This window comes from Oncorhynchus mykiss, chromosome 17 (genome assembly GCF_013265735.2).
Source record: "Oncorhynchus mykiss isolate Arlee chromosome 17, USDA_OmykA_1.1, whole genome shotgun sequence".
Classification (NCBI taxonomy): domain Eukaryota; kingdom Metazoa; phylum Chordata; class Actinopteri; order Salmoniformes; family Salmonidae; genus Oncorhynchus; species Oncorhynchus mykiss.
The window spans coordinates 3779275-3805755 of record NC_048581.1 but is presented as its reverse complement, the minus strand read 5'-3'; the positions used below and the strand labels follow the sequence as shown (position 1 = coordinate 3805755).

The window sequence follows — 26481 nt, the reverse complement described above, 5'->3', positions numbered from 1 at the left end:
TATGGTTAAGGTAAGGGTTAACAGTATGGTTCAGGTTAGGGTTAACAGTATGGTTAAAGTAAGGGTTAGGTATTAGCAGTATGGTTAAGGTTAGGTTTAGGCATTAGGGTTAACAGTATGGTTAAGGTTAGGTTTAGGCATTAGGGTTAGCAGTTTGGTTAAGGTTAGGTTTAGGCATTAGGGTTAGCAGTATGGTTAAGGTTAGGGTTAGGCATTAGGGTTAGCAGTATGGTTAAGGTTAGGGTTAGGCATTAGGGTTAGCAGTATGGTTAAGGTTAGGGTTAGGCATTAGGGTTAACAGTGTGGTTAAGGTTAGGGTTAACAGTATGGTTAAGGTTAGGGTTAACAGTATGGTTAGGGTTAGGTATTAGCAGTATGGTTAAAGTAAGGGTTAGGTATTAGCAGTATGGTTAAGGTTAGGGTTAGGCATTATAGTTAAGGTTAGGGGTATTTAAGGTAAGGTTTAGGCATTAGGGGTAAGGTTAGGGTTAGCAGTATGGTTAAGGTTAGGCATTAGGGTTAAGGTTAGGGTTAGCAGTATGGTTAAGGTAATTTAATGTTAGGGTTAGCAGTATGGTTAAGGTAATTTAATGTTAGGGTTAGCAGTATGGTTAAGGTAATTTAATGTTAGGGTCAGCAGTATGGTTAAGGTTAAGGTCATTTAATGTTAGGGTTAGCAGTATGTTTAAGGTTAGGTTTCATCTCAGATGTTTGGTACTAACCTGTGCTCTTTAGGGGAGGATAATCTAAAAGTAATCAGATTACTTAATGATTACAATTCTGGATAGGTAACTAGTAACTAACAGATTACTGATGACACTTTTAGACAGGTAACTAGTTACTAACGGATTACTGATGACACTTTTAGACAGGTAACTAGTAACTAACAGATTACATTCAGAAAGTAACCTATCCAACCCTGGATACAGTATAAAGGTCTCTCCATGGGTGGGAGACGGACATTTAAGATGATCAACAATCTCTTTATATTATTGACTTGTTGACTGATTGATCCATTCATCCTGGGGCGGCAGGGTAGCCTAGTGGTTAGAGCGTTGGACTAGTAACCGGAAGGTTGCGAGTTCAAACCCCCGAGCTGACAAGGTACAAATCTGTCGTACTGCCCCTGAACAGGCAGTTAACCCACTGTTCCCAGGCCGTCATTGAAAATAAGAATTTGTTCTTAACTGACTTGCCTGGTTAAATAAAGGTAAAATAAATAAAAAAAAATAAATAAAAAACATCCCTCCTCAGCCTTCCTCTCCTCTGAAGACCCAGTGAGGGTGGAGCTCAGTCAGAGAGCTGTTGAGGGACTGGTTAGGAAGAACACTTCTACAGCCAGAAATGTGAGTGGTCACACATGGTTTAGATGGTAAATATTTATGTCCCCTTAGTGGTTCATCACATCAGCAAAAGGGAATATGTTCCATCATCCATGTTTATTTACATTAGTACAAATTGTCCACTGATATTGCTGTAATTTCTCACCCCTTTTGGCTGTATGAAAGTTAATTTCCCATCAGGCACATGCATTTGTTCTTTGATATTATGGTCATTTGTGTATAATTTACTTTTCCCCACTCATTCACCCCATCTCTTTACATTGCTTATGCATATTCAGTGGCCTGACTGATTGGACAAAACCGAGCGTAGATTGGACATCGGGCAGAGGCATTGGATAATAAAAACTATCTTTTGTCAGGCAGAATGTTTGAAATATGAGTAGGTGATTTGAATCATGCTTCTTCAGTAGTGGAATAAAGACAACTAGCACTTGAATGTTGTAAAGAAAAATACTGGAGTGTCAGATGGTTAATAAAACTGTTCATTGTTAATAAAACTGTTAATTGTTAATAAAACTGTTAATTGTTAATAAAACTGTTAATTGTTAATAAAACTGTTCATTGTTAATAAAACTGTTCATTGTTAATAAAACTGTTCATTTTTAATAAAACTGGAGTGATGTCAGATTGTTAATAAAACTGGAGTGATGTCAGATTGTTAATAAAACTGGAGTGATGTCAGATTGTTAATAAAACTGGAGTGATGTCAGATTGTTAATAAAACTGGAGTGATGTCAGATTGTTAATAAAACTGGAGTGATGTCAGATTGTTAATAAAACTGGAGTGATGTCAGATTGTTAATAAAACTGGAGTGATGTCAGATTGTTAATAAAACTGGAGTGATGTCAGATTGTTAATAAAAATGGAGTGATGTCAGATTGTTAATAAAACTGGAGTGATGTCAGATTGTTAATAAAACTGGAGTGATGTCAGATTGTTAATAAAACTGTTAATTTACGGTTTTTTTATATATAAAAGCCTCCATGCTGCCAGTACGTTGAAACAACAACCTGCAAAAATACGTACTTTCAAAATAAATGTCATGAATTTAGATTGGATGTCAGAATAGTCTTTCCTTGGTGTTGCTAGGTGGGATAGCCCCAATGTCAAAACACAGTTTTAACCTGTCCGAATCAATAAGCAATTTCCAGAAACAACAAGAGGCAATAAATCACTGATATATCTAGGGTGGAAATCAGGCTAACATTCTATTGATGCTAACACAACTAAAAAAACACATGGAAATGGGAGATATATTTTACCTCACTGGTTAGAGGACAACCTGCAGAAGACAGTCAGCTACATTTTGGAGTGATGCATTTAAATTTAGGGGTTGCTAAGCAAAGGAACACAACACTTATTTGTCATCACTCATATAAATATCACGTTGAAATCAATTGTGCCGAGAGAAGGAGATGAGGTTGCACTTCCTGTTAAAACTAACAGCTCAAAAACCACAAGGAATCTGGGAATAATGTGTACATCATTGGTTAGAGTACAATTTGTAGAAAACAGCTAGCTACATTTTGAAGTGTTGCATTTTGATTCAAGTGGGTCCCCGACGAGGTAAGTCTAACACAACACGATGTTAATCATATAAATAGTACTCTTTCATTTCAGACCCTGAATTTTTCCCCTGATGAAGCTCATATCCATATCATGCTGAAATCAATAGAACAGGGGGCAAACGTTTAGGGTTCTACATTATGACATCATTAAAATACTCCTACTATAATGTTAAAACATTCTACATTGTGACATCATTAAAATACTTCTACTACAATGTTAAATCATTCTACATTGTGACCTCATTAAAATACTCCTACTACAATGTTAAAACATTCTACATTGTGACATTATTTCATTGATATCATGAAACAAGTCCTTCATGTATGTACTTTCTGATGTTTTATCAGAGATCTTTTACCAGAGTAACTCTTCCCACATTGATCACAGCTATGAGGTTTCTCTCCTGTGTGTGTTCTCCGGTGTGCAATCAGGATATTTGCCTGAGTGAAACTCTTCCCACATTGATCACAGCTAAAAGGTTTCTCTCCTGTGTGTGTTCTCTGGTGCATAGTCAGACAGCTAGATGTAACAAAACTCTTCGCACATTGATCACAGCTATAAGGTTTCTCTCCAGTGTGTGTTCTCAAATGTACCATCAGGTTGCTTGAGTGAGTAAACCTCTTCTCACATTGACTACAGCTATAAGGTTTCTCTCCTGTGTGTGTGCTCTCGTGAATAGTCAGCTGGCTAGATGAAGTAAAACTCTTCCCACATTGACTACAGCTATAAGGTCTATCTCCTGTGTGTGTTCTCTGATGTGTTTTCAGGCTGCTTGGAACATTAAAACTCTTTCCACATCGATCACAGCTATAAGGTTTCTCACCAGTGTGTATTCTCTGGTGTATAGTCAGACTGCTAGATGTAACAAATCTCTTCCCACATTGATCACAGCTATAAGGTTTCTCTCCTGTGTGTGTTTTCTGGTGTGCTTTCAGGCTGCTTGTAACACTAAAACTCTTCCCACATTGATCACAGCTATTAGGTTTCTCTCCCGTGTGGATTCTCAGATGTCTTTTAAGGTCAGCTGAAGAGGGGAATCTCTTCCCACAGTCAGAGCAGCAATGAGATTTCTTCCCTGTGGGTCTCTGCTGGTGTTTCTTGAGGTGTTTTGAAGTGGAGAGACTCTTCTCTGCCTCGTCAGCATCATGATGTTGTTGAGGCTCCCCAGAGGATCCACAATAGTCACGTCTCTCTCCTGTGTGAACAACGAAGTCAAACAGATGGTTAAAGGCCCACAACAGCAGTAATCCACTGTTTATTTTAACTAAAAAAATGATGCACATGATGTTGTGCACAAACTTATTTAACCCACTCCAATTTGCATACCGCACCAACAGATCCACAGATGATGCAATCTCTATTGCACTCCACACTGCCCTTTCCCACCTGGACAAAAGGAACACCTATGTGAGAATGCTATTCATTGACTACAGCTCAGCGTTCAACACCATAGTACCCTCAAAGCTCATCACTAAGCTAAGGACCCTGAGGGGCGAGGGGCTCTCTGGGATCCATCCGTCTTGGGTGGTTTGTGACCTGGCGGTTGAGAGCTTGGGCCGGTGGCCAACAGGAGCTTGGTGAGAGATCTGTCAACGTTTCCTTGGGCGGGGCGCTTGACCCTGGTTGCTCCTGTGGGTCGCTCTGGACGGGAGTCTGCAAGATGCCTAAGTAAATGTAAATGTTGAGCGGCTTGTTTTAATAATCAATTCATTTTTTTATTTTTATCATCTGCCATACTTCCAAGTTCACCCACAACTGTATGGCAGCGCAACACTCCACCACCATCATTAAGCTGGCTGACAACAAGACGGTGGTAGGCCTGATCACAGATGATGATGAGACAGGCTATAGGGAGGAGGTCAGAGACCTGACAGTGTGGTGCCAGGATAACAACCTCTTCCTCAACGTGGGAACGCGATTCCTGCCATCCAGGACCTCTATACCAGGCGGTGTCAGAGGAAGGCTCCAAAAATTGTCAAATGACTCCAGCCACCCAAGTGACAGACAGTACTCTCTGCTACCGCACAGCAAGCAGTACCAGATTGCCAAGCCTGGGACCAAAAGGCTCCTGAACAGCTTCTACCCCCAAACCATAAGACTGCTGAACAGCTAATCAAAATGGCCACCCAGACTATTTACATTGACCCCCACCTTTTTTTCCCCCTTAACTCACTAAACTCCACCCGCACACTCACCACACTCTACCTGCACACTGACCAGACTCTACCTGCACACTCACCACTCTCTACCTGCACACTCACTACACTCTACCTGCACACTGACCAGACTCTACCTGCACACTCACTACACTCTACCTGCACACTCACCAGACTCTACCCGCACATCCACCACACACTGACCAGACTCTACCCATACACTCACTACACTCTACCTGCACACTGACCAGACTCTACCTGCACACTCACTACACTCTACATGCACACTCACCAGACTCTACCCGCACATCCACCACACACTGACCAGACTCTACCCATACACTCACCAGACTACCCACACACTGACCAGACTCTACCCATACACTCACCAGACTACCTGCACACTGACCAGACTCTACCCGCACACTGACCAGACTCTACCCATACACTCACCAGACTACCCGCACACTGACCAGACTCTACCCATACACTCACCAGACTACCCACACACTGACCAGACTCTACCCGCACACTGACCAGACTCTACCTGCACACTGACCAGACTCTACCTGCACACTGACCAGACTCTACCTGCACACTGACCAGACTCTACCCGCACATCCACCACACACTGACCAGACTCTACCCATACACTCACCACACTCTACCCGCACACTGACCAGACTCTACCCGCACACTGACCAGACTCTACCCATACACTCACCAGACTACCCGCACACTGACCAGACTCTACCCATACACTCACCAGACTACCCACACACTGACCAGACTCTACCCGCACACTGACCAGACTCTACCTGCACACTGACCAGACTCTACCTGCACACTGACCAGACTCTACCTGCACACTCACTACACTCTACCTGCACACTCACCACACTCTACCTGCACACTCACCACTCTCTACCTGCACACTCACTACACTCTACCTGCACACTGACCAGACTCTACCTGCACACTGACCAGACTCTACCTGCACACTCACCACACTCTACCTGCACACTGACCAGACTCTACCTGCACACTCACCACACTCTACCTGCACACTCACCACACTCTACCTGCACACTCACCACACTCTACCTGCACACTGACCACACTCTACCTGCACACTCACCACACTCTACCTGCACACTCACCACACTCTACCTGCACACTCACCACACTCTACCTGCACACTGACCAGACTCTACCTGCACACTGACCACACTCTACCTGCACACTCACCACACTCACCACACTCTACCTGCACACTCACCACACTCTACCTGCACACTCACCACACTCTACCTGCACACTCACCACACTCTACCTGCACACTGACCACACTCTACCTGCACACTCACCACACTCTACCTGCACACTCACCACACTCTACCTGCACACTCACCACACTCTACCTGCACACTCACCACACTCTACCTGCACACTCACCACACTCTACCTGCACACTGACCAGACTCTACCTGCACACTGACCACACTCTACCTGCACACTCACCACACTCTACCTGCACACTCACCAGACTACCCGCACACTGACCAGACTCTACCCATACACTCACCAGACTACCCACACACTGACCAGACTCTACCCGCACACTGACCAGACTCTACCTGCACACTGACCAGACTCTACCTGCACACTGACCAGACTCTACCTGCACACTCACTACACTCTACCTGCACACTCACCACACTCTACCTGCACACTCACCACTCTCTACCTGCACACTCACTACACTCTACCTGCACACTGACCAGACTCTACCTGCACACTGACCAGACTCTACCTGCACACTCACCACACTCTACCTGCACACTGACCACACTCTACCTGCACACTCACCACACTCTACCTGCACACTCACCACACTCTACCTGCACACTCACCACACTCTACCTGCACACTGACCACACTCTACCTGCACACTCACCACACTCTACCTGCACACTCACCACACTCTACCTGCACACTCACCACACTCTACCTGCACACTGACCAGACTCTACCTGCACACTGACCACACTCTACCTGCACACTCACCACACTCACCACACTCTACCTGCACACTCACCACACTCTACCTGCACACTCACCACACTCTACCTGCACACTCACCACACTCTACCTGCACACTGACCACACTCACCACACTCTACCTGCACACTCACCACACTCTACCTGCACACTCACCACACTCTACCTGCACACTCACCACACTCTACCTGCACACTCACCACACTCTACCTGCACACTGACCAGACTCTACCTGCACACTGACCACACTCTACCTGCACACTCACCACACTCTACCTGCACACTGACCAGACTCTACCTGCACACTGACCAGACTCTACCTGCACACTCACCAGACTCTACCTGCACACTGACCAGACTCTACCTGCACACTCACTACACTCTACCTGCACACTGACCAGACTCTACCTGCACACTGACCAGACTCTACCTGCACACTGACCAGACTCTACCTGCACACTGACCAGACTCTACCTGCACACTGACCAGACTCTACCTGCACACTCACCACACTCTACCTGCACACTGACCAGACTCTACCTGCACACTGACCAGACTCTACCTGCACACTGACCAGACTCTACCTGCACACTCACCACTCTCTACCTGCACACTGACCAGACTCTACCTGCACACTGACCAGACTCTACCTGCACACTGACCAGACTCTACCTGCACACTGACCAGACTCTACCTGCACACTGACCAGACTCTACCTGCACACTGACCAGACTCTACCTGCACACTGACCAGACTCTACCTGCACACTGACCAGACTCTACCTGCACACTGACCACTCTCTACCTGCACACTGACCAGACTCTACCTGCACACTGACCAGACTCTACCTGCACACTCACCACACTCTACCTGCACACTCACCACACTCTACCTGCACACTCTACCTGCACACTCACTACACTCTACCTGCACACTCACTACACTCTACCTGCACACTCACCACACTCTGACCAGACTCTACCCATACACTCACCAAACTACCCGCACACTGACACTCCAACACTACTAGTGTTGCACAGGAATGTAACGGTAGCAAAACATTATGATACACTACATGACCAACAGGACACTTACATGACCAACGGGACACTACATGACCAACAGTATGTGGACACTACATGACCAACAGTATGTGGACCAACAGTATGTGGACACAGTATGTGGGAAAAAAATTGGCAGAATATTATACAATTTGACAGCTGTAACAACTTGACCCCCACAGGAAATCTACACTGGCAGTTATAGAATATACTATATATCATAGGAACCTGGTAACACTATCATTATGACATCATGGATGAATTCTAGAATATACTATATATCCTAGAAACCTGGTTAAACTATCATTATGACATCATGGATGAATTCTAGAATATACTATATATCCTAGGAACCTGGTTAAACTATCATTATGACATCATGGACGAATTCTAGATTAAACTACATAGCCTAGAAACCTGGTTAAACTATCATTATGACATCATGGACGAATTCTAGATTAAACTACATAGCCTAGAAACCTGGTTAAACTAACATTATGACCTCATAAATGAATTCTAGAATATACTATATATCCTAGACAATTTGACCCCCACAGGAAATCTCCACTGGCAGTTATAGAAATACACATTTACTATATAATTATTGAAGAATATACCTTATAAATGCCTCAAAAATGTCAACAGTATTACCCTGTCAGAAACCAAAACATAAGCTCATATAACACCACTGTTTGTAAACAAACACTGCATAGCCTCAAAATCCGTTCCAAACTTTCATTTTGACCTTCTGGATGTCATGTCTTAGTATATAGTAAATATATATAGTGAAGCGACTGTCAAGTCAACACGTTATAACTGTTACGCCAGATGTCTGAACTTCTTGATGAGGTCGCTAGTTGTTGGGTTAAGGTTTCTACAATATCGTTCTCTATGAATTTGAGAGTGGTTATATTTCTCCAGACCCCATCCCTCAGCTGTTTGCCAAGTCTCCATTCTGTTGCTGTTTAAATACTAGGTTCCCTTTAAAAAAGTCACATCAACCAATCTGCAGTTCAAACAATAACAAAGCTGTAATTCCACCACTGTTTTGGTAATAAGATGATGGATGGGGCTGGAGAAATGTAACTACTCTCAAATTCATAGACAGACCTATGGATGCAAGGACTGACCATCCATGATATCAACATTATAGTTTCAACCATGTTGAGGAAATACAGTGTTGATTTACATTGTTTCTAAACATTGGAGTAAAAAAAGCTTATTTGGGTTCTGATGGGGTACAACAGTTGAACTAAGCTCATGAGGCATGTGTTATATTCTTCAATAATTAATGGCTATAAATAAATAATTTAAAAGTCACAATATGGATGTAGCAACTACAGATTTCCCCTTTAACACCACACATCAGTTCAACAATTGCAGAGTTTGTGCCTCTGTTTTTAAGACAGTACTTACTAGTGTTAGTCAGGGACCGGTTTCTCAAAACCATTTTACGGCTAAGTTCACCGTTAGAACCATTGGACGCTTTAAGTTGCCTTTGGGAAACCGGGCCCAGATATCCAGTTTCCTCCTCTTCTTCCTCCTCCTTTTTCGATGTGACAGTCATCTCTCCCTCCTCCTCTTTCACATCAAAAACTGCAGCCTCCTCTTTCTCTTCCTCTTCTTTTACTGTAACATCCTCCTCCTCTTTCACTCTGAACGCGTCTTCATCTACTGTCAATGTAACGTCTTTCTCTTCTTTCACTGTAACAGCTTCACCCTCTACTTGTTTTTGTATTGTGACATCCTCATCTTCCTTCTCCTCTTTCACAACAATGTTCAGCCACAGACCCTCTTTCTCCGTCCAGCAGATCTCTTCTTTAGAAGGAGAGTAGCTTAGTGAACTCATCGTCGGAGATGCTAGCTAGGTAGGCTAATGCTAACTTAACCAGCCCGCTAGCTGACCAAGCTTGAACAAAAACAACACCGTAAATAGGAAATTAAATTGGATAAAATGTAATTGGATAACTAACTAGACGATATGAGTGGGTTTAAAACACGGTGGCTAATATACACTAAAGCGTCTAAAGAGCTTTATTGGTGCGTCTATTTTGTCTAACAAGCTACCTGTCTGACTAACTGTTGCTGCTGATGAAAGAAGCGTTCCGTCCACTACATTATACGTCACACCAGCAGCATCGCCTTAAATTCCCAGACCGCCATCTGCTGACTGGAGTGGGTAACGCAGTTGAGTAAAATGTATATTTTATTTTCAGACAAAATGCTAAAGCGCAGGAAGAAATTAGAAGAAATTAGTCAAGGAAGTGAATTCTCCGGAGGCATGCAGAGGCCAAATTGAGCTCCATTCCGCATTGCTGTGTGCTTCTGTGTGCTATGAATAGCTCTGCATTGACATGATTGGTTTAAGGTAGGTGGGGGCGGGGATACAACCTCACAAACTCAATTCCTTGACAACTTTCTTCACAACAGCTCTGCGCTGCTCTGCGAAGCACGAGAAGTATGACACTTTTGTTGGATAATATATCTATATATACCATATATATATATTGTTGGATATATATAAAGCTCCGCAGAACTGATCCATTTCCGCTAGACGTGACAGCTGCAGTCAAAATGTGCTATATTGTAAAATATCATGAAAACAAAAATGTAAAGTTAGACATTAGGGTTAGCAGTATGGTTAAGGTTAGGCATTAGGGTTAGCAGTATGGTTAAAGTTAGGCATTAGGGTTAGCAGTATGGTTAAGGTTATGCATTAGGGTTAGCAGTATGGTTAAGGTTAGCCATTAGGGTTAGCAGTATGGTTAAGGTTAGGCATTAGGGTTAGCAGTATGGTTAAAGTTGGGGTTATTTAAGGTTGGGTTTAGGCATTAGGGTTAGCAGTATGGTTAAGGTAAGTGTTAGGCATTAGGGTTAGCAGTATGGTTAAGGTAAGGGTTATTTAAGGTTGGGGTTAGGCATTAGGGTTAGCAGTATGGTTAAGGTAAGGGTTAGGCATTAGTGTTAGCAGTATGGTTAAGGTAAGGGTTAGCAGTATGGTTAAGGTAAGGGTTAGCAGTATGGTTAAGGTAAGGAATATGCATTAGGGTTAGCAGTATGGTTAAGGTAAGGGTTAGCAGTATGGTTAAGGTAAGGGTTAGCAGTATGGTTAAGGTAAGGGTTAGCAGTATGGTTAAGGTAAGGGTTAGCAGTATGGTTAAGGTAAGGGTTAGCAGTATGGTTAAGGTAAGGGTTAGGCATTAGGGTTAGCAGTAATGGTTAAGGTAAGGGTTATTTAAGTTTGGGGTTAGGCATTAAGGTTAGCTGTAATGTTAAAGTTAAATCAGATTTTATGACTGTGGTAGCTGACTGTCTTCTGCAGGTTGTCGTCTAACCAGTGAGGTAAAAGATGCCTGTTGTGTATTTCATTTTTTTTTTTCATTTTCAACAAAAATGTACTGGATTGGTTGAAAACTGATACTAAAGTTATATACTATTTTGACACGTGGAAGATGTACTGAATTGATATGGTTTATCGTACTAAAATGGACCAAGATGTGTTGATTTTGCACATACTTGTTGATTGGTCGGCCATTGGGTTAATTTGTTTTGCAATATGTTCAAATCAAATCCAGCTTTATTTATACAGCACATTTCAGACACGGATACAACACAATGCTCTTCACACGTAATAAGAAACCATGAAAATAAAAACTGAAATGTTTACAACCCAACGAACATAAGAGCATAGAAAAACTAAAGAATAACAATAAAAACTGAAAGACTAATGATCACTCTAAGGAAAAGACATTAAAATAGTAAGAATAGGATGTAACATCCAACCAGAAATATAAACTAGTTTTACTACATTGTTAGTAAACAATATAATTGTACCAATAAAAATTCAGTTAGTCGCATACATTGTGACTACTAAATGTTACATTGAAATATTATGAAATATCAAAACCGAATGTACACCCCTTTGTTAATATGTATTGGCAATACTTCACTTAATGGTGAGGCATGGAATAATAAAACATGTATATTTTGTCAGGCTGAATGTTTGAAATATGAGGTGATTTGAGTCATGCTTCTTCAGTAGTGGAATAAAGACAATTAGCACTTGAACGTTGTAAAGAAATACTGTGTGTTAATGCTGGAATGATGTATGATTGTTTAAGTTGGTCCAAGTTTTTAAAATTATACCGCATCCATATGTATAGGCTGCAAGTACGTTGGAATTGAGTTGTTTTGTTGTCATTGAAACCTGGAAACAGTTTGTTCAACTTTCAACCAAAACCGAACGTAGATTGGACGTCGGACATAGTCTTATTTTCAACGTCTTTTCAACAACATTTTGATAGGCGGGATAGCCCCAATGTCAAAACAATTTTAACGTGTAAAAATCAATAACCAATATGCAGAAACAGTTTGTGATACATTGAAAACCTAAACATAATATTTACTATCGAAACAAACATGTTCCACATGTTAATCACATCTCTTGTATTTTTCTAAACGAGCACCGTATAAACTACCAACAACGCTGTTGTTTTGACAAGTATCAAATACATCACTGATATCAATTAGGGGGGAAATTAGGTTGTACGTGCTGTTGAAACTAACACAACCTAAACAAACACATGAAAATGGGAGATATCTTTTATCTCACTGGTTAGAGGACAACCTGCAGAAGACAGTCAGCTACATGTTGGAATGATGCATTTAAATTTAGGAGTCCCCAAAACTAAGAGAAACGCAACACTTAAATATCATCACTCATATCGATATCAAGTTGAAATCAATTGCGCGAGAGGGGAGAGATGAGGTTTCACGTCCTGTTAAAACAGCTCAAACACCACATGGAATCTGGGAATAATGTGTACACCCCTGGTTAGAGGACAACTTGTAGAAAACAGCTAGCTACATTTTAAAGTGTGTCAGTTTGATTCAAGTAGGTCGCCAACGCGGGAAGTAAAACGCAACACGTTATTTGTGTTTATGTTAATCATATAAATAGTACTCTTTCAATTCAGAGCCTGTATTTTTCCCAATGAGGCTAATATCCATATCATGCTGAAATCAATAGAACAGGGGACAAACGCTTAGGGTTCTACATTATGACATCATTAAAATACTTCTACTACAATGTTCTACAGCATTCTACATTGTGACATCATTAGAACACTCCTACTACAATGTTAAAACATTCTACATTGTGACATCATTAAAATACTCCTACTACAATGTTAAAACATTCTACATTGTGACATTATTTCATTGATATCATGAAATAACCCCTTCATGTATGTACTTTCTGATGTTTTATCAGAGATCTTTTACCAGAGTAACTCTTCCCACATTGAACACAGCTATAAGAATTCTCTGTGTGTTCTCTGGTGGGCTATCAGGATGTTTGCCTGAGTAAACATCTTCCAAAAGGTGTATTTAATTTCACCTTCATTTAACTAGGCAAGCCAGTTATGAACAAATTCTTATTTTCAATGACGGCCTAGGAACAGTGGGTTAACTGTCTTGTTCAGGGGCAGAACGACAGATTTGTACCATGACAGCTCGGGGGTTTGAACTTGCATTGATTACAGCCACAATATTTCTATCCTGTGTGTGTTCTCTGGTGTGATATCATGTTCCTTGAGTGAGTAAAACTCCTCCCACATTGATCACAGCTATAAGGCTTTTCTCCTGTGTGTGTTTTCTTGTGTGATTTTAAATTTTGGGACGAAACAAAACTCTTTCCACAGTCAGCGCAGTGGTAAGGTTTATCTCCTGTGTGTGTTCTCTTGTGTATAGTCAGCTGGCTAAATGAAGTAAAACTCTTCCCACATTGATCACACCTATAAGGTTTCTCTCCTGTGTGCGTTCTCAAATGTACCATCAGGTTGCTTGAGTGACTAAATCTCTTCCCACATTGATCACAGCTATAAGGCTTCTCACCTGTGTGTGTTTTCTGGTGTGATTTTAAATATTGTGAAGAAACAAAACATTTTCCACAGTCAGAGCAGTGGTAAGGTTTCGCTATTGTGTGTGTTCTCTTGTGTGATTTTAAATATTGGGAAGAAACAAAACTCCTTCCACAGTCAGAGCAGTGGTAAGGTTTCTCTCCTGTGTGTATTCTCTGGTGTATAGTCAGCTGGTTAGATGTAGTAAAACTCTTCCCACACCGATCACAACTATAAGGTTTCTCTCCTGTGTGTGTTCTCTGGTGTGTAGTCAGAATGCTAGATGTAACAAAACTCTTCCCACATTGATCACAACTATAAGATTTCTCTCTTGTGTGTGTTTTCTGGTGTGCTTTCAGGCTGCTTGTAACACTAAAACTCTTCCCACATTGATCACAGCTATAAGATTTCTCTCCTGTATGGATTCTCTGATGTCTTTTAAGGTCTGTTGAAGAGGTGAATCTCTTTCCACAGTCAGAGCAGTGGCGAGATTTCTTCCTTGTGGGTTTCCGCTGGTGTTTCTTGAGGTGTTCTGATCTGGAGGGACTCTCCTCTGCCTCGTCAGCTTCATGATGTTGTTGAGGCTCTCCAGATGATCCCCGATAGTCAGGTCTCTCTCCTGTGTGAACAACAAAGTCAGACAGATGGTTAAAGGCCCACAACAGCAGAAATCCACTGTTTATATGAGCTTAAGATGATGCCCATGATTGTGTACAACAATGTACGTCTGTAATTCATGTTTAAAAGCCTTCACAAACTTTGACTATTTTCTTAACTTCCTGATGGTAGCATCCCACCTGGTCAACATCCGGTGAAATTGCAGAGAACGAAATTCAAACTGAAGAATTATAAATATTTAACTTCCATAAAATCAGTGTAAAACATCAAAATAAAGCTTAAACTTCTTGTTAATCCAGCCGCTGTGTCACATTTCAAAAAGGCTTTACGGCGAAAGCAAACCGTGCGATTATCTGAGGACAGCGCCCCGCATACAAAAGCATGAAAAACATATTCAACCATGCATAAATGCCTTACCTTTGATGGTCTTCTTCTGTTGGCACTCCAAAAGGTCCCAGATACATCACAAATGGTACTTTTGTTCGATAATGTCCTTTATATCCATAAAAACTCAGTTTAGCTGACGCGCTTCAGTCAATAATCCATAATAATAATCCATATATATATTTTTTTTTAAAAGAGAGAGAGAGAGAGAGGTTATCTAGTTATGGATGTAGTATATATAAACAGTAGCAGTATATTTGTTATCTACTTGTAGTATATCTGTTATCAAGTTATGGATGTAGAATATTATTATATATATGTATATATAGATGTAGTATATCTGTTATCTAGTTGCAGGATATCTGTTATCCAGTTGCAGTATATCTGTTATCCAGTTGCAGTATATCTGTTATCCAGTTGCAGTATATCTGTTATCTAGTTGTAGTATATCAGTTATCTAGTTGTAGTATATCAGTTATCTAGTTGTAGTATATCAGTTATCTAGTTGTAGTATATCTGTTATCTAGTTGTAGTATATCTGTGTGGGCAGAAATGGTGAGCGAAGGTATTTGTTTTTCACAATGTATTCCGAATATTACCACACATTATCAGAGCAAGATCAGGAGTGCTACTCAAGGAAACTCACATTAAGCTCTGTGTCACTAATTCCGCACTGTGGGGGAAAACTAGTCTAGAGTTCTCATAGGCTGACAGCAAAAACAGCCTCCATTTACAGGTTGCCTATGAGCGCATTTCACAGGCTCGTTTGAATGTCCTGCTTAATATCATGTCTGAGGAAAATGCTCTTTGGTTAGCTTTGCTACCAGCCTGTCAATGAGCGTTAGCATTCAAGCTAACAACTGCTGCATCAAAAATAGGTATTTTGCAAATATCACAACCAAATATTATCTTAGCGACTGTTCAAGCAACAATCAAAACAACAATTGTAAGCCTATGAGAACCCCAACAAGTATTAACCTGGTAAATCTAGACTTTTGAATGGTCCCAGATGGTGAACAGTTTATTTAGTAATAACCTGGTAAACCTAGACTGTTGAATGGTCCCAGATGGTGAACAGTTTATTTAGTAATAACCTGGTAAATCTAGACTGTTGAATGGTCCCAGATGGTGAACAGTTTATTTAGTAATAACCTGGTAAATCTAGACTGTTGAATGGTCCCAGATGGTGAACAGTTTATTTAGTAATAACCTGGTAAATCTAGACTGTTGAATGGTCCCAGATGGTGAACAGTTTATTTAGTAATAACCTGGTAAACCTTGACTTTTGAATGGTCCCAGATGGTGAACAGTTTATTTAGTAATAACCTGGTAAATCTAGACTGTTGAATGGTCCCAGATGGTGAACAGTTTATTTAGAAGTAATAACCTGGTAAATCTAGACTGTTGAATGGTCCCAGATGGTGAACAGTTTATTTAGTAATAACCTGGTAAATCTAAACTGTTGAATGGTCCCAGATGGTGAACAGTTTATTTAGAAGTAATAACCTGGTAAATCTAGACTGTTGAATGGTCCCAGATGGTGAACAGTTTATTTAGTAATAACCTGGTAAATCTAGACTGTTGAATGGTCCCAGATGGTGAACAGTTTATTTAGTAATAACCTGGTAAATCTAGACTGTTGAATGGTCCCAGATGGTGAACAGTTTATTTAGTAATAACCTGGTAAATCTAGACTGTTGAATGGTCCCAGATGGTGAACAGTTTATTTAGAAGTAATAACCTGGTAAATCTAGACTGTTGAATGGTCCCAGATGGTGAACAGTTTATTTAGAAGTAATAACCTGGTAAATCTAGACTGCTGAATGGTCCCAGATGGTGAACAGTTTATTTAGAAGTAATAACCTGGTAAATCTAGACTGTTGAATGGTCCCAGATGGTGAACAGTTTATTTAGTAATAACCTGGTAAATCTAGACGATTGATGGTGAACAGCAGTTTATTTAGAAGCCAGACATTTAATTCACATACAGTGATGATGTCATCTCACGGGGACGTGCTCTAGATAGTCTGTTTCCTCAGTCATCTGAAATAATAATTCACAGACAGTGATGATGTCATCTCACGGGGACGTGATCTAGATAGTCTGCTTCCCCAGTCATCTGTAATAATAATAATTCACAGACAGTGATGATGTCATCCCACCGGGGACGTGCTCTAGATAGTCTGCTTCCCCAGTCATCTGTAATAATAATAATTCACAGACAGTGATGATGTCATCTCACGGGGACGTGCTCTAGATAGTCTGCTTCCCCAGTCATCTGTAATAATAATATTTCACAGACAGTGATGATGTCATCTCACGGTGATTTACAATTTGTTGCCAAAACAAACAGCAGGAATTTAAATAGCCACAAGCAAGGGACTAACTGAGGCTAACTGCATCACGTGATCCAAAGTAAACGGGCTAGTCCAATAGACTGTCGACCAATCATGTTCAGGTTGTCACGCTGTGTCACGTGGTTGCTAAGCTAATCGTCAGAAAATCCTTTATAAAAGTCAGGGTTTGAGTCGAGAACACTGCCTATTTTCCTCAAAAGTACAGTACCAGTCAAAAGTTTGAACGCGCCTACTCATTCAAGGGTTTTTATTTATTTATTTTTTACTATTTTCTACATTGTAGAATAATAGTGAAGGCATCAAAACTATGAAATAACACATATGGAATCAGGTAATTACCAAAAAAAGTGTTCAACAAATCAAAACATATTTTAGATTCTTTAAAGTAGCCACCCTTTGCCTTCATGAGAGCTTTGCATTCTCTCACTCAGCTTCATGAGGTTGTCACCTGGAATGCTTTTCCAACAGTCTTGAAGGAGTTCCCACATATGCTGAGCACTTGTTGGCTGCTTTTTCTTCACTCTGCAGTCCAGCTTATCCCAAACCATCTCAATTGCGTTGAGGTCGGGTGGTTATGGAGGCCAGGTCTCCTTCTTGGTCAAATAGCCCTTACACAGCCTGGAGGTGTGCTTTGGGTCATTGTCCTGTTGAAAAACAAATGATAGTCCCACTAAGCGAAAGCCAGATGGGATGGCGCATTGCTATTTTAGCCATGCTGTTAAGTGTGCCATGACTTCTGAAGAAATCACCAATAGTTTCACCAGCAAAGCACCCCCACTCCATCACACCTCCTCCATGCTTCACGGTGGGAACCACACATGCGGAGATCATCCATTCACCTACTCTGCATCTCACAAAGACACAGCGGTTGGAACCAACAATCTCAAATTTGGACTCATCATCAGGACAGATTTCCACCGGTCTACTGTTCATTGCTCGTATTTCTTGGCCCAAGTAAGTATCTTCTTCTTGTTATTGGTGTTATTTAGTAGTGGTTTCTTTGCAGCAATTCGACCATTAAGGCCTGATTTCACACAATCTCCTCTGAACAGTTGATGTTGAGATGAGTCTGTTACTTGAACTGTGAAGCATTTATTTGGGCTGCAATTTCTGAGGCTGGTAACTCTAATGAACTTATCCTCTGCAGCAGAGGTAACTCTGGGTCTTCCTTTCCTGTGGCGGTCCTCATGAGAGCCAGTTTCATCATTGTGCTTGATGGTTTTTGCGACTGCACTTGAAGAAACTTTCAAAGTTTTGAAGTTTTCCGGATTGACTGACAGTCATGTCTTAAAGTAATGATGGACTGTCATTTCTCTTTGCTTATTTGAGCTGTTCTTGCCATAATATGGACTTGGTCGTTTACAAAATAGGGCTATACCACCCCTACCTTGTCACAACACAACTGATTTGTTCAAACACATCAAGAAGGGAAGAAATTCCACAAATGAACTTAACAAGGCACACCTGTTAATTGAAATGCATTCCAGGTACCTCATGAAGCTGGTTGAGAGAATGCCAATAGTGTGCAACGCTGTCATCAAGGCAAAGGGTGGCTGCTTTGAAGAGTTGAAAATATAAATATAATTTGATGTGTTTAACACTTTTTTGGTTACTACTTGATTCCATATGTGTTATTTCATAGTTTTGATGTCTTCACTAATATTCTACAATGTAGAAAATAGTAAAAATAGAGAAAAAGCATTGAATGAGTAGGTGTGTCCAAATTTTGACTGGTATATTCAACAGTTAGGCAATTGATTATGGACCTAATGAAGTTGGGGTTTGTTCTCTCCTCAATTTTCTTAGACAATTACGCTAAGACCAATTCATCCCTAAGGCGTTCGATGGTGTTGAGATCAGGGCTCTGTGCAGGCAAGTCAAGTTCATCCACACCAAACCTCGACAAACCAATTCTGTTTGGATTTCGCTTTATGCACAGGGGGCATTGTCATGCTGCAACAGGAAAGAGCCTTCCACAAACTGTTCCCAAAACCGTTGGAAGCACAGAATCATCTAGAATGTCAGAATGCTGTAGCACTAAGATTTCCCTTCACTGGAACTAAGGGGCCCGAACCATGAAAAAACATCCCCAGATCATTATTCCTCTTCCACCAAACTTTACAGTTTAATGAACTATGCATTCAGACAGGTTCTCCTGGCATCCGCTAAACCCAGATTCATCCGTCGGACTGCCAGATGGTGAAATGGGGATTCATCACTCTGCTCCAGAGTCCAATGGCGGCGAGCTTTACACCAAGCCGACGTTTGGCATTGCGCATGGTGATCTCAGGCTTGTGTGAGACTGCTGTGCCATGCAAACCCATTTCATGAAGCTCCCGACGAACAGTTCTTGTGCTGACGTTGCGTCCACAGGCAGTTTGGAACGCTCGGCGGTCCCGTTCTGTGACCTTGTGTGGCTGAGCCGTTGTTGCTCCTAGAGGTTTCCACTTCACAATAACAGCACTTACAGTTGACCCGAGGCAGCTCTAACAGGGCAGAAATTTGACAAACTGACTTGTTGGAAAGGTTGCATCCCATGATGGTGCTACATTTAAAGTAAGAGCTCTTCAGTAAGGCCATTCTACTACCAGTGTTTGTCTATGGAAAGGTTGTATCCCATGATGGTGCTACATTTAAAGGAAGAGCTCTTCAGTAAGGCCATTCTACTACCAGTGTTTGTCTATGGAAATTGCACGGCTGTGTTCTCAATGTTATTCACCAGTCAGCAACGGATGTGGCTGAAATAGCTGAATCCACAAATTAGAATAGCTGTTTCCACAAAATGTTGTATATATAACGTATTTGCGACTGCTCTACAAAAATAAATCACGGTCAACAAAACAGCCCATCAACAGAACAATCGACCAGTAGACTACGGTCAACCCTTAAAAAAAATGTCTGAATATTATACAATGACTTATCAACAGCTCTAACAACTTGACCCCCACAGGAAATCTACACTGGTAATTCTAGAATATACTATATATCCTAGAAACCTGGTTAAACTATCATTATGACATCATGGATGAATTCTAGAATATACTATATATCCTAGAAACCTGGTTAAACTATCATTATGACATCATGGATGAATTCTAGAATATACTATATATCCTAGAAACCTGGTTAAACTATCATTATGACCTCATGGATGAATTCTAGAATATACTATATAGCCTAGAAACCTGGTTAAACTATCATTATGACATCATGGATGAATTCTAGAATATACTATATATCCTAGACAATTTGACCCACACAGGAAATCTACACGGGTAGTTATGGAAAGACCCATATACTGTATAACTTGTAAATTACTCAAATGATTCAACCGTATTACCCCACCAGAAACCAAAACATAAGCTTGTATAACGCCACTGTTTGTAATAAGGGCACTATAAAGCCTAGAAACCTGGTTAAAACTATAATTTTGACCTCATGGACGGCCAGTCCTTGTATTCATAGTGTAGTGAATTCAGGGGGAGCCCTGAGCGGGACTCAAACCTGGGTCCAGCGACTGTCAAGCCAACACCTTATAACTGTTATGCCAAGATGTCTGAACTTCTTCACGAGGTTGATTTACATTGTTTCTAAACATTGGAGTAAAAAAAGCTTATTTGGGTTCTGATGGGGTAAACAGTTGAACTAAGCTCATGAGGCATGTGTTATATTCTTCAAGAATCAATGGCTAGAAATTAATAATTTAAAAGTCAAAATATGGATATAGCAACTACAGATTTCCCCTTTGACACCAAACATCAGTTCAACAACTGCAGAGTTTGTGTCTAGGTTTTTAAGACAGTACTTACTAGTGTTAATCGGGGCCCGTTTTCTCAAAACCATATTACTGCTAAGTTCACCGTTAGAACCATTGGACGCCTTGAGTTGCTTTTGGGAAACCGGGCCCAGATATCCAGGTTCCTCCTCCTTTTTCGATGTGACAGTCATCTCCCCCTCCTCCCCTACATCCTCCTCTTTCTCTTCCTCCTCTTCTTTTACTGTAACATCCTCCTCCTCTTTCACTCTGAACGTGTCTTCCTCTTCTTTCACAGTAACGTCTTTCTCTTCTTGTTTCACGGTAAAAGCCTCAACCTCTACTTGTTTTTGTACTGTAACAGCCTCCTCTTCCTCCTCCTCTTTCACGAGAGCATCTTTCTCCGTCCAGGAGACCTCCTCTTCTTCAGCAGGAGGAGAGTAGCTTAGTGAACTCATGGTCGGGGATGTTAGATAGCTAGGCTAATGCTAACTTAACCAGCCCGCTAGCTGACTAATAACAACACCGTAAATATGAAATTAAATCGGATAACTAACTAGACGATAGAAGTGGGTTTAAAACACAGTGGCTAATATACACTAAAGCGTCTAAAGTAATGTATTGGTTCGGCTATTTTGTCTATCAAGCTACCGAGGTGTCTGACGAGCTGTTGTTGCTGTTGAAAGAAAGAAAGTTCCGTCCACTAGATTATACGTCACACCAACAGCATCGCCTTAAAGTCTCAGACCGCCATCTGCTGACTGGAGGCGGTAACGCAGTTGAGGGAAAATGTATATTTTATTTTCAGCCAAAATGTTAAAGGGTAGGAAGCATGAGTTTTTACTCACCAATGTAACAACACTGTGTGGTTAAAGACTTAGTACATTAGTTGCAGTCATGATCTGGTTACCTATAAGAACAAACAAGGTATCTTCTAGACTTCCCACAATTCACTATTTCTCAACGTCATATGGATCTAGTCTGTGCTACTGAGTTCATATTGTAAGTATATGTATGCCCCTTAAGGTGTAATTGTATTGTGGTATTGGTTCCGAAATAATATCCTATTGGTGAGTCAACTGGTAAATGCAGAGGGTCTTTTACTCAGTTATAAAGAATTCTTATCACTTTACAAGGTCCCTGTAACACCTAAAGATTTTGCAATTGTTTTAGATGCCATTCCTTCAGGTGTTGCTATGTTATTCAGGAACATGTCAAGACCTGACCCTCAGAGCCTACCTTCTGTTGACCCTGTTGACTCATCAGTAGGAAAGACCTGACCCTCAGAACCTACCTTCTGTTGACCCTGTTGACTCATCAGTAGGAAAGACCTGACCCTCAGAGCCTACCTTCTGTTGACCCTGTTGACTCATCAGTAGGAAAGACCTGACCCTCAGAGCCTACCTTCTGTTGACCCTGTTGACTCATCAGTAGGAAAGACCTGACCCTCAGAGCCTACCTTCTGTTGACCCTGTTGACTCATCAGTAGGAAAGACCTGACCCTCAGAGCCTACCTTCTGTTGACCCTGTTGACTCATCAGTAGGAAAGACCTGACCCTCAGAGCCTACCTTCCCTTGACCCTGTTGACTCATCAGTAGGAAAGATTTGTTTCTCTTTTGGTCCATACAACAACAGAGAGACACAAACCTTGTTTCAGCAGGATGTTGTGTCCACACCTTGTGTCATTCCTTATTGGAATGGATTTATTGATAATATCTGTTGGAAGAAAGTCTGGATTTTGCTAGGTGACCTAAACTGGGACATGCTTAACACCCCGGCCATCCTACAATCTAAGCTTGATGCTCTCAATCTCGCACAAATTATCAATGAACCTACCAGGTACAACCCCAAATCCATAAAAACATTGAATAGCCCCAGTGATATGCAACTTTTCAGGGAAGTTAGGAACCAATATACACAGGCAGCTAAGGCTAGCTTTTTCAAACAGAAATTTGCATCCTGTCGTACAAACTCAAAAAAGTTCTGGGACACTGTAAAGTCCTTGGAGAATAAGAACACCTCCTCCCAGCTGCCCACTGCATTTCTCTACGGCTGGCCATGCTTTCCACCTGGCTACCCCTACCCTTGTCAACTGCCCGGCACCCTCCACAGCAACCCAACATTTCTCCTTCATCCAAATCCAGATAGCTGATGTTCTGAAAGAGCTGCAAAATCTGGACCCCTACATATCAGCCGGACTACACAATCTGGACCCTCTCTTTCTAAAATGATCTGCCAAAATTGTTGCAATCCTTATTACTAGCCTGTTCAACCTCTCTTTCATATCGTCTGAGATTCCCAAAGATTGGAAAGTGGCCGCGGTCATCCCCCTCTTCAAAGGGGGTGACACTCTAGACCCAAACTGTTACAGACCTATATCTATCCTACCCTGTCTTTCTAAGGTCTTCGAAAGCCAAGTTAACAAACAGATTACCAACCATTTTGAATCTCACCGTTCCTTCTCCACCATGCAATCTGGTTTCAGAGCTGGTCAAGGGTGCACCTCAGCCACGCTCAAGGTCCTAAACGACATCATCACCGCCATCGATAAGAGACATTACTGTGCAGCCGTATTCATTGACCTGGCCAAGGCTTTCGACTCTGTCAATCACCACATTCTTATTGGCAGACTCGACAGCCTTGGTTTCTCAAATTATTGCCTCGCCTGGTTCATCAACTACTTCTCTGATAGAGTTCAGTGTGTCAAATTGGAGGGCCTGTTGTCAGGACCTCTGGCAGTCTCTATGAGGGTGCCACAGGGTTCAATTCTCGGGCCGACTCTCTTCTCTGTATACATCAATGATGTTACTCTTGCTGCTGGTGATTCTCTGATCCACCTCTAAGCAGACGACACCATTCTGTATACTTCTGGCCCCTCTTTGGACACTGTGTTATCCTCCAGACGAGCTTCAATGCCATACAACTCTCCTTCCGTGGCCTCCAACTGCTCTTAAATGCAAGTAAAACTAAATGCATGCTATTCAATCGATCACTTCCAGCCCGTCCAGCATCACTACTCTTGACGGCTCTGACTTAGAATATGTGGACAACTACAAATACCTAGGTGTCTGGTTAGACTGTAAACTCTCCTTCCAGACTCACATTAAGCATCTCCAATACAAAATTAAATCTAGAATTGGCTTCCTATATCGCAACAAAGCCTCCTTCACTCATGCTGTCAAACATACTCTCGTAAAACTGACCAACCTACCGATCCTTGACTTCGGTGATGTCATTTACAAAATAGCCTCCAACACTCTACTCAACAAATTGGATGCAGTCTATCACAGTGCCATCCGTTTTGTCACCAAAGCCCCATACACTACCCACCACTGCGACCTGTACGCTCTTGTTGGTTGGCCCTCGCTTCATACTGGAAACAAACAAACACCAAACCCACTGGCTACAGGTTATCTACAAGTCTCTGCTAGGTAAAGCCCCGCCTTATCACAGCTCCCTGGTCACCATAGCAGCACCCACTCGTAGCACACGCTCCAGAAGGTATATCTCACTGGTCAGCCCCAAAGCCTTTCCTTCCAGTTCTCTGCTGCCAATGACTGGAACAAACTGCAAAAATCACTGAAGCTGGAGACTCAGATCTCCCTCAGAAATGTTATGCACCAGCTGTCAGAGCAGCTCACAGATCACTGCACCTGTACATAGTCCATCTGTAAACAGCCCATCCAACTACCTCATCCCCATACTGTATTTATTTATCTTACTCCTTTGCACCCCAGCATCTCTACTTGCACATTCATCTTCTGAACATCTACCATTCCAGTGTTTAATTGCTATATTGTAATTATCTTACCTCATTTGCACTCACTGTATATAGACTTTTTGTTTTCTTTTGTTCTACTGAATTATTGACTGTATGTTTTGTTTATTCCATGTGTAACTCTGTGTCGTTGTATGTGTCGAACTGCTATGCTTTATCTTGGCCAGGTCGCAGTTGTAAATGAGAACTTGTTCTCAACTGGCCTACCTGGTTAAATAAAGGTGTTCTCAACTGGCCTACCTGGTTAAATAAAGGTGTTCTCAACTGGCCTACCTGGTTAAATAAAGGTGTTCTCAACTGGCCTACCTGGTTAAATAAAGGTGTTCTCAACTGGCCTACCTGGTTAAATAAAGGTGTTCTCAACTAGCCTACCTGGTTAAATAAAGGTGTTCTCAACTGGCCTACCTGGTTAAATAAAGGTGTTCTCAACTGGCCTACCTGGTTAAATAAAGGTGTTCTCAACTGGCCTACCTGGTTAAATAAAGGTGTTCTCAACTGGCCTACCTGGTTAAATAAAGGTGTTCTCAACTTGCCTACCTGGTTAAATAAAGGTGTTCTCAACTGGCCTACCTGGTTAAATAAAGGTGTTCTCAACTAGCCTACCTGGTTAAATAAAGGTGTTCTCAACTGGCCTACCTGGTTAAATAAAGGTGTTCTCAACTTGCCTACCTGGTTAAATAAAGGTGTTCTCAACTTGCCTACCTGGTTAAATAAAGGTGTTCTCAACTGGCCTACCTGGTTAAATAAAGGTGTTCTCAACTGGCCTACCTGGTTAAATAAAGGTGTTCTCAACTGGCCTCCCTGGTTAAATAAAGGTGTTCTCAACTGGCCTACCTGGTTAAATAAAGGTGTTCTCAACTGGCCTACCTGGTTAAATAAAGGTGTTCTCAACTGGCCTACCTGGTTAAATAAAGGTGTTCTCAACTGGCCTACCTGGTTAAATAAAGGTGTTCTCAACTGGCCTACCTGGTTAAATAAAGGTGTTCTCAACTGGCCTACCTGGTTAAATAAAGGTGTTCTCAACTGGCCTACCTGGTTAAATAAAGGTGTTCTCAACTGGCCTACCTGGTTAAATAAAGGTGTTCTCAACTGGCCTACCTGGTTAAATAAAGGTGTTCTCAACTGGCCTACCTGGTTAAATAAAGGTGAAATATATATATATATTATTTATTTTTTAAATGCCATCCTGTTGTTGGGTGACCAGTCTAAATCTCTCCAGGTACTTCTGGATTTTGGGGCCGACGAGAGCTTAATGCGTATCTCCACACAACTCCTCTCCGTTCCCATGGACGTCAGAGTATTGGATGGACGCTCTATTGGCAGGGTCACTCACAATACGATTCCTATCAACCAGCGAGTGTCAGATAACCACAGTGAGTTCATGCAGTTCCTGCTCATTGAATCTCCTCATGCACCTGTGGTTTTGGGATTGTCATAACTCCAGAGGCATAGCCCCCTGATCAACTGGGCTACTGGTTCAATCCTGTGTTGGAAACCG

General features: G+C 41.7%; 2 protein-coding genes across 4 annotated transcripts; both read right to left on the bottom strand.

Annotated features, from left to right (window-relative positions):
* Positions 1-2176: 2176 nt before the first annotated feature.
* LOC110487318 (zinc finger protein 664-like) lies at positions 2177-10298 on the bottom strand. 3 transcript variants are annotated; one of them, XM_036948675.1, is made up of 2 exons: positions 9608-10298; positions 2177-4108 (listed from the first exon to the last, which is right to left on the bottom strand). In XM_036948675.1, exons 1-2 carry the CDS (start codon positions 10038-10040, stop codon positions 3231-3233), a joined length of 1311 nt encoding a protein of 436 aa, XP_036804570.1. In that variant the 5' UTR covers positions 10041-10298; the 3' UTR covers positions 2177-3230. The 3 variants fall into 3 exon arrangements, with proteins under 3 accessions (XP_036804570.1, XP_036804572.1, XP_036804571.1); XM_036948677.1 differs by lacking the exon at positions 2177-4108 and adding an exon at positions 4141-4299; XM_036948676.1 differs by lacking the exon at positions 2177-4108 and adding an exon at positions 4342-4577.
* A 1452-nt stretch (positions 10299-11750) lies between these two features.
* Positions 11751-21912, bottom strand: LOC118940210 (zinc finger protein 501-like). Its single transcript, XM_036948674.1, has 2 exons — positions 21260-21912; positions 11751-14710 (listed from the first exon to the last, which is right to left on the bottom strand). Exons 1-2 carry the CDS (start codon positions 21660-21662, stop codon positions 13746-13748), a joined length of 1368 nt encoding a protein of 455 aa, XP_036804569.1. The 5' UTR covers positions 21663-21912; the 3' UTR covers positions 11751-13745.
* Between the last annotated feature and the right edge of the window lie 4569 nt (positions 21913-26481).